At 48.2% G+C, this 9029-nt stretch overlaps 1 protein-coding gene across 1 annotated transcript in view; it reads right to left on the bottom strand.

The window, feature by feature from the left end:
- The window catches only part of LOC120039550 (lysosomal alpha-glucosidase-like), a 24946-nt gene extending 15917 nt beyond the window's left edge, over positions 1 to 9029 (bottom strand). Inside the window, exons 1-5 of the mRNA XM_038984961.1 lie at positions 8895 to 9029; positions 8158 to 8247; positions 5783 to 6337; positions 5343 to 5488; positions 3490 to 4711 (exon numbers count right to left, since the gene is read on the bottom strand). Coding sequence (XP_038840889.1) covers positions 3490 to 4711; positions 5343 to 5488; positions 5783 to 6337; positions 8158 to 8247 — 2013 coding nt within the window. The 5' untranslated portion in view covers positions 8895 to 9029. The remainder of the gene's footprint in view (positions 1 to 3489; positions 4712 to 5342; positions 5489 to 5782; positions 6338 to 8157; positions 8248 to 8894) is intronic.

Here is a 9029-nt window from a genome sequence, read left to right on the forward strand (position 1 = left end):
ACAAGGCTTATAGGTTCACCACACTGAAGGCCTATAGGTTCACCACACTGAAGGTCTATAGGTTCACCACACTGAAGGCCTATAGGTTCACCACACTGAAGCTATAGGTCACCACACTGCCACACTGAAGGCCTATAGGTTCACCACACTGAAGGTCTATAGGTTCACCACTGAAGGCCTATAGGTTCACCACACAGAAGGTCTATAGGTTCACCACTGAAGGTCTATAGGTTCACCACTGAAGGTCTATAGGTTCACCACTGAAGGCCTATAGGTTCACCACACTGAAGGTCTATAGGTTCACCCCACTGAAGGTCTATAGGTTCACCACACTGAAGGTTCACCACTGAAGGTCTATAGGTTCACCACTGAAGGTTCACCACTGAAGGCCTATAGGTTCACCACACTGAAGGCCTATAGGTTCACCCCACTGAAGGCCTATAGGTTCACCCCACTGAAGGCCTATAGGTTCACCACACTGAAGGCCTATAGGTTCACCACACTGAAGGCCTATAGGTTCACCACACTGAAGGCCTATAGGTTCACCACACTGAAGGCCTATAGGTTCACCACACTGAAGGCCTATAGGTTCACCACACTGAAGGCCTATAGGTTCACCACACTGAAGGCCTATAGGTTCACCACACTGAAGGCCTATAGGTTCACCACACTGAAGGCCTATAGGTTCACCACACTGAAGGTCTATAGGTTCACCACACTGAAGGTCTATAGGTTCACCACTGAAGGCCTATAGGTTCACCACTGAAGGCCTATAGGTTCACCACTGAAGGCCTATAGGTTCACCACTGAAGGTCTATAGGTTCACCACACTGAAAGTCTATAGGTTCACCACTGAAGGCCTAGAGGTTCACCACTGAAGGCCTAGAGGTTCACCACTGAAGGCCTAGAGGTTCACCACTGAAGGTCTATAGGTTCACCACTGAAGGCCTATAGGTTCACCACACTGAAGGCCTAGAGGTTCACCACTGAAGGCCTATAGGTTCACCACTGAAGGCCTAGAGGTTCACCACACTGAAGGCCTAGAGGTTCACCACACTGAAGGCCTAGAGGTTCACCACACTGAAGGCCTAGAGGTTCACCACACTGAAGGCCTATAGGTTCACCACACTGAAGGCCTATAGGTTCACCACACTGAAGGTCTATAGGTTCACCACTGAAGGCCTATAGGTTCACCACTGAAGGTCTATAGGTTCACCACTGAAGGCCTATAGGTTCACCACTGACGGTTCACCACTGAAGGTCTATAGGTTCACCACTGAAGGCCTATAGGTTCACCACTGAAGGCCTATAGGTTCACCACACTGAAGGCCTATAGGTTCACCACACTGAAGGCCTAGAGGTTCACCACACTGAAGGCCTATAGGTTCACCACACTGAAGGCCTAGAGGTTCACCACACTGAAGGCCTATAGGTTCACCACACTGAAGGTCTATAGGTTCACCACACTGAAGGTCTATAGGTTCACCACACTGAAGGTCTATAGGTTCACCACTGAAGGCCTAGAGGTTCACCACTGAAGGCCTAGAGGTTCACCACTGAAGGCCTAGAGGTTCACCACTGTGTAAACATGTGTATAATAGATATAAAGCCTGTTTAGACACTGTATTGATGTTTCCAGGAAGGAGTGAATATATTTGGCCTGGAGAACAGGTGTTATGTGCTGATTGAATGGAAGCCGATAACGAGTTTTTATTCCTCTGGTCTCAGTAAGATGTTACCAGTCCTCACTGTCAGAGACCGAGTCTAGACCGAGTACAAATGTATCAGACACCAGGACATGATCGAGTCTAGACCGAGTACAAATGTACCAGACACCAAGACATGACCGAGTCTAGACCGAACCACTGTATCAGACACCAAGACATGACCGAGTCTAGACCCAGTACAAATGTACCAGACACCAGGACATGACCGAGTCTAGACCGAACCAATGTACCAGACACCAGGACATGACCGAGTCTAGACTGAACCAATGTATCAGACACCAAGACATGACCGAGTCTAGACTGAACCAATGTATCAGACACCAAGACATGACCGAGTCTAGACCAGAACAAATGTATCAGACACCAGGACATGACCGAGTCTAGACCGAACCAATGTACCAGACACCAAGACATGACCGAGTCTAGACCGAACCAATGTACCAGACACCAGGACATGACCGAGTCTAGACCGAACCAATGTATCAGACACCAGGACATGACCGAGTCTAGACCCAGTACAAATGTATCAGACACCAAGACATGACTGAGTCTAGACCGAACCAATGTACCAGACACCAAGACATGACCGAGTCTAGACCGGGTACAAATGTATCAGACACCAAGACATGACCGAGTCTAGACCGAACCAATGTATCAGACACCAGGACATGACCGAGTCTAGACCGAACCAATGTATCAGACACCAGGACATGACCGAGTCTAGACCCAGTACAAATGTATCAGACATCAGGACATGACCGAGTCTAGACCGAACCAATGTACCAGACACCAGGACATGACCGAGTCTAGACTGAACCAATGTACCAGACACCAGGACATGACCGAGTCTAGACTGAACCAATGTACCAGACACCAGGACATGACCGAGTCTAGACCGAACCAATGTATCAGACACCAGGACATGACCGAGTCTAGACCCAGTACAAATGTATCAGACATCAGGACATGACCGAGTCTAGACCGAACCAATGTACCAGACACCAAGACATGACCGAGTCTAGACCGAACCAATGTATCAGACACCAGGACATGACCGAGTCTAGACCCAGTACAAATGTATCAGACATCAGGACATGACCGAGTCTAGACCGAACCAATGTATCAGACACCAGGACATGACCGAGTCTAGACCCAGTACAAATGTATCAGACACCAGGACATGACCGAGTCTAGACCGAGTACAAATGTATCAGACACCAAGACATGACCGAGTCTAGACCCAGTACAAATGTACCAGACACCAAGACATGACCGATTCTAGACCGAGTACAAATGTATCAGACACCAAGACATGACCGAGTCTAGACCGAGTACAAATGTATCAGACACCAAGACATGACCGAGTCTAGACCGAACCAATGTATCAGACACCAAGACATGACCGAGTCTAGACCGAACCAATGTATCAGACACCAAGACATGACCGAGTCTAGACCGAACCAATGTATCAGACACCAAGACATGACCGAGTCTAGACCCAGTACAAATGTACCAGACACCAGGACATGACCGAGTCTAGACCGAACCAATGTACCAGACACCAGGACATGACCGAGTCTAGACCAGAACCAATGTATCAGACACCAAGACATGACCGAGTCTAGACCGAACCAATGTATCAGACACCAGGACATGACCGAGTCTAGACCCAGTACAAATGTACCAGACACCAAGACATGACCGAGACGGTCAATATGTGGACTGGAGTACTACAACACTGCATGTCAGTGTTAGTCATTACCGTGGGAGGTACGTCTCTAGCCCACATGGTGAGAGTGTTCCAGTGGATGTCAGTGTTAGTCATTACCGTGGGAGGTACGTCTCTAGCCCACATGGTGAGAGTGTTCCAGTGGATGTCAGTGTTAGTCATTACCGTGGGAGGTACGTCTCTAGCCCACATGGTGAGAGTGTTCCAGTGGATGTCAGTGTTAGTCATTACCGTGGGAGGTACGTCTCTAGCCCACATGGTGAGAGTGTTCCAGTGGATGTCAGTGTTAGTCATTACCGTGGGAGGTACGTCTCTAGCCCACATGGTGAGAGTGTTCCAGTGGATGTCAGTGTTAGTCATTACCGTGGGAGGTACGTCTCTAGCCCACATGGTGAGAGTGTTCCAGTGGATGTCAGTGTTAGTCATTACCGTGGGAGGTACGTCTCTAGCCCACATGGTGAGAATGTTCCAGTGGATGTCAGTGTTAGTCATTACCGTGGGAGGTACGTCTCTAGCCCACATGGTGAGAGTGTTCCAGTGGATGTCAGTGTTAGTCATTACCGTGGGAGGTACGTCTCTAGCCCACATGGTGAGAGTGTTCCAGTGGATGTCAGTGTTAGTCATTACCGTGGGAGGTACGTCTCTAGCCCACATGGTGAGAGTGTTCCAGTGGATGTCAGTGTTAGTCATTACCGTGGGAGGTACGTCTCTAGCCCACATGGTGAGAGTGTTCCAGTGGATGTCAGTGTTAGTCATTACCGTGGGAGGTACGTCTCTAGCCCACATGGTGAGAGTGTTCCAGTGGATGTCAGTGTTAGTCATTACCGTGGGAGGTACGTCTCTAGCCCACATGGTGAGAGTGTTCCAGTGGATGTCAGTGTTAGTCATTACCGTGGGAGGTACGTCTCTAGCCCACATGGTGAGAGTGTTCCAGTGGATGTCAGTGTTAGTCATTACCGTGGGAGGTACGTCTCTAGCCCACATGGTGAGAGTGTTCCAGTGCATGTCAGTGTTAGTCATTACCGTGGGAGGTACGTCTCTAGCCCACATGGTGAGAGTGTTCCAGTGGATGTCAGTGTTAGTCATTACCGTGGGAGGTACGTCTCTAGCCCACATGGTGAGAGTGTTCCAGTGGATGTCGTGTAGGAAGGAGGAGCGGTGTTCTCCCAGCCCATAGATGTACTGACTGGACAGACTGCTGGACAGCTGGAGGAACTGGTCACAGTAAAACAGAGGCGCTACCGTGGTGTTGAGGCTGGGGGGGGGGGAAGACAGACGGACACAACATGAAGACAGACACACAAGCACAGACATTATGTTAAGTCAAAAGAAACTATCCCAATTTCCAGATTACTCCAACCAGACTACAGAGAGAGAGAGACAGAGAGAAACAGAGAAAGAAACAGAGAGAGAGACAGAGAGAGAAACAGAGAGAGAGAGAGAGACAGAGAGAGACAGAGAGAGAGAGACAGAGACAGAGAGAGAAACAGAGAGAGAGACAGAGAGAGACAGAGAGAGAGAGACAGAGAGAGAGAGACAGAGAGAGAGACAGAGACAGAGAGAAATAGAGAGAAACAGAGAGAGAGAGAGAGAGAGAGAGAGAGAGAGAGAGAGAGAGACAGAGAGAGAGACAGAGAGAGAGAGACAGAGAGAGACAGAGACAGAGAGAGACAGAGAGAGACAGAGAGAGAGAGACAGAGACAGAGACAGAGACAGAGAGAGACAGAGAGAGACAGAGAGAGACAGAGAGAGACAGAGAGAGACAGAGAGAGACAGAGAGAGACAGAGAGAGACAGAGAGAGACAGAGAGAGACAGAGAGAGACAGAGAGAGACAGAGAGAGACTACAGAGAGACTACAGACAGACAGAGAGTAACTCATGCGTACAGCACAGCTCCTGTGGAAGTTCTCTTAACGATGATGCCAAACGGCTCATTGGACAGCTCCACAGAGTAGGCGGGACTAGAGGCCTTCTCTGTGGCCTTGGGCACGGCGATTGGCACCGCGAACCGCGACTCAGACGGGTCGGTGATCTGAACATAACAAAAGAGAGATGAATGATATAACGGCCAAAGATCCCAGAGATCTGACACAGGGACTGAATTCATGAGTGTGAGCACTTCTGCCTATGTGTGTGTGTGTGAGCACTTCTGCCTATGTGTGTGTGCATTAATTTGTGTGTGTGTACGGTACATTCACGTGCGTCAGTATGTATGAATACATGTATTGATGTATGTGTGTGTGTGTGTGTGTGTGTGTGTGTATACAGTACATCCACGTGCGTCAGTATGTATGAATACATGCGTGTGTCCTCCCTGCCTCCTCACCCTGACTCGGAGCCTGTGGTCTGTCTCATAGAGGAGCTCCAGCTGTAGGGTCAGAATGTCTTTAGGGTAGTAGGTCTTCACCGTCTTCACCAGAGTTCCCGTCTGACCCAACTCTGTGGCGTTAACAGACACCAGGGAGTAGGAGGGGAACCCAGGAGGGTAGAAACACCAGGGAACACCATTCCTCCCCGGGGCAGAGGAGGAGGAGGAGGCAGGGATGAAGCAACAGTTCCTCGCCTCACACAACTCCCTGGTCACCACCACCCCTCTCTCTGGGTAGCAGTCAAACCTCCAGGCCTCTGGGACCACTCCACAAGCCTGGGGCTCTGGTAGGGCTCTACCCCCGTCTCCCCCACCCGTCCCTGGGGAGCCTCTGGGCGGCGGGGCCCTGTGGGGGACGCTGTTGGACGGGGCTTGGAGCCAGAAGATGGTCACCAGAAGCCAGAGGCCACAGACCAGGAGCAGCAGGGAGCCCAGGGAGATGAGGGCCGTGGTGGCAGAACAGGAGGGCCTCCGAGGCAGCAGGGGGCGCTCTGTCTCCTCTGGGTCCTTCACCTGCAATCAGAACGACAGTTACAGTTTCACTGCAATACTACTAAACAGTAGAGTAGAAGACAGTACAACACACTAGATGTAGCCTGGGTAAGAAAGTAAGCCCTGCACAAGCCTTGGCTTGCGCGAGTCAGAACGGCTCATAGGCTCCTGCCCCTATCTCCTGTTTCTGCAGCGTGAGGCAGCTTGATGTACAGTACACCCCCTAGACAGGACACAAGTCTGTTTCTGCAGCTTGATGTACAGTACACCCCCTAGACAGGACACAAGTCTGTTTCTGCAGCTTGATGTACAGTACACCCCCTAGACAGGACACAAGTCTGTTTCTGCAGCGTGAGGCAGCTTGATGTACAGTACACCCCCTAGACAGGACACAAGTCTGTTTCTGCAGCTTGATGTACAGTACACCCCCTAGACAGGACACAAGTCTGTTTCTGCAGCGTGAGGCAGCTTGATGTACAGTACACCCCCTAGACAGGACACAAGTCTGTTTCTGCAGCTTGATGTACAGTACACCCCCTAGACAGGACACAAGTCTGTTTCTGCAGCGTGAGGCAGCTTGATGTACAGTACACCCCCTAGACAGGACACAAGTCTGTTTCTGCAGCGTGAGGCAGCTTGATGTACAGTACACCCCCTAGACAGGACACAAGTCTGTTTCTGCAGCTTGATGTACAGTACACCCCCTAGACAGGACACAAGTCTGTTTCTGCAGCTTGATGTACAGTACACCCCCTAGACAGGACACAAGTCTGTTTCTGCAGCGTGATGTACAGTACACCCCCTAGACAGGACACAAGTCAGTCATCTGAGTGCCAGTCTGTTTCTGCTCTTTGCAGGGGTGCAAAGCAGTTAAGGTACTATATACATATACAGCACCAGTCAAAGGTTTGGACACAACAACTCATTCAAGAGTTTTCTTTCATTTTTACTATTTTCTACATCGTAGAATAATAGTGAAGACATCAAAACTATGAAATAACACATATGGAATCATGTAGTAAGCAACAAAAGTGTTCAACAAATCCAAATATATTTGAGATTCTTCAAAGTAGCCACCCTTTGCCTTGATGACAGCTTTGCAATCTCTTGGCATTCTCTCTGCCAGCTTCATGAGGTAGTCACCTGGAATGCATTTCAATTAACACGTGTGCCTTCTTAAAAGTACATTTGTGAAATTTCTTTCCTTCTTAATGCGTTTGAGTCAATCAGTTATGTTGTGACAAGGTAGGGGGGTATACAGAACATAGCCCTATTTGGTAAAATACCAAGTCCATATTATGGCAAAAACAGCTCAAATAAGGAAGGAGAAACAACAGTTCATCATTACTTTAAGACATGAAGGTCAGTCAATCTGGAGAATGTCAAGAACTTTGAAAGTTTCTTCAGGTGCAGTCGCAAAAACCATCACGCGCTATGATGAAACTGGCTCTCATGAGGACCGCCACAGGAAAGGAAGAACCAGAATTACCTCTGCTGCAGAGGATAAATTCATTCGATTTAACTGCACCTCAGATTGCAGCCAAATAAATGCTTCACAGAGTTCAAGTAACAGACATCTCAACATCAAATATATTTTGATTTGTTTAACACTTTTTTTGGTTACTACATGATTCCATGTGTGTTATTTCATAGTTTTGATGTCTTCACTATTATCCTACAATGTAGACAATAGTAGAAAAATAAAGAAAAACAATTGAATGAGTAGGTATGTCCAAACGTTTGACTGTTACTGTAGGTTGGGGTAAAAAGTGACTAGGTACTACATGACACTACATCACTATACATGACAGAGTCCCACTAGAGTGTTAGGTAGTTCTCACCTCCGCCATCTCCTGTACAGGAGCCTCCTCTGAAGCAGCAGCGTTGGAGAATTGGACATCCTCTGGACTCAGTCTCTTATAAGACACCATCTACACAGAGACCAGGACAAAGTAGACGGGTGAGGACACTACAGACACCCGTCACAGGTAGTAGCATGTCAAATCCATTGTTTGATTTACAGATATTGTAAAGACTTGTGTACACAAATCTCCAGTAAGGCCGACTAGCTAGTAGATTAGACTGTATCATATAGTTAGATAAGATTGCATTCATAGCTTCATAATTGGACAGTGCCGAATAGCTTTGTAGACTTCGAACCTGTAGATAGCGAAACACAGCCGTTGCTGTAAATGCCAAAGGTTAATTTAGCTGGCCACCTCGGCTGGGGATACTAGCTGAGTTCACTCAACTCCACGATATCGTATTACAGGGATTTAATAAACAAAAACTAGGCTGCGGAGGTAATAACGTTACCTAGACAACTAGCTAATAGTATCCCTCTAACTTAGCTTGCGTGCCGTTTACTAAAGTATCCACAATAAATGTGTTATTGATTTAACGTCCTCTGCCACATAGCACATGATGGCGAAGCTAGGACAAGGCATTGTGATGACAGTAACGTTAGCTTGTTAGCCCTGTAGCCAACATTAGCTTGTTTGTTTGCGTAGCTATCTAACGTTAGTTTGAATACCTGGAATAAGAGGTAAAAGCAAGCGACACCACGAAAGTTGCTTACCTCGACTGTTTGACTCGGAAGCGAGGGTGTTTCACAAATAATAATAATACACGTTCCCTCGATGTAGGTTTTCAAACTTGGCTAGCATGCCGTCGTCTCTCCTTCCATAAACAAGTTGTTGTTCTCTCAGGCTTC

The sequence above is a fragment of the Salvelinus namaycush genome, unplaced genomic scaffold, assembly GCF_016432855.1.
Source record: "Salvelinus namaycush isolate Seneca unplaced genomic scaffold, SaNama_1.0 Scaffold28, whole genome shotgun sequence".
NCBI classification, from domain to species: domain Eukaryota; kingdom Metazoa; phylum Chordata; class Actinopteri; order Salmoniformes; family Salmonidae; genus Salvelinus; species Salvelinus namaycush.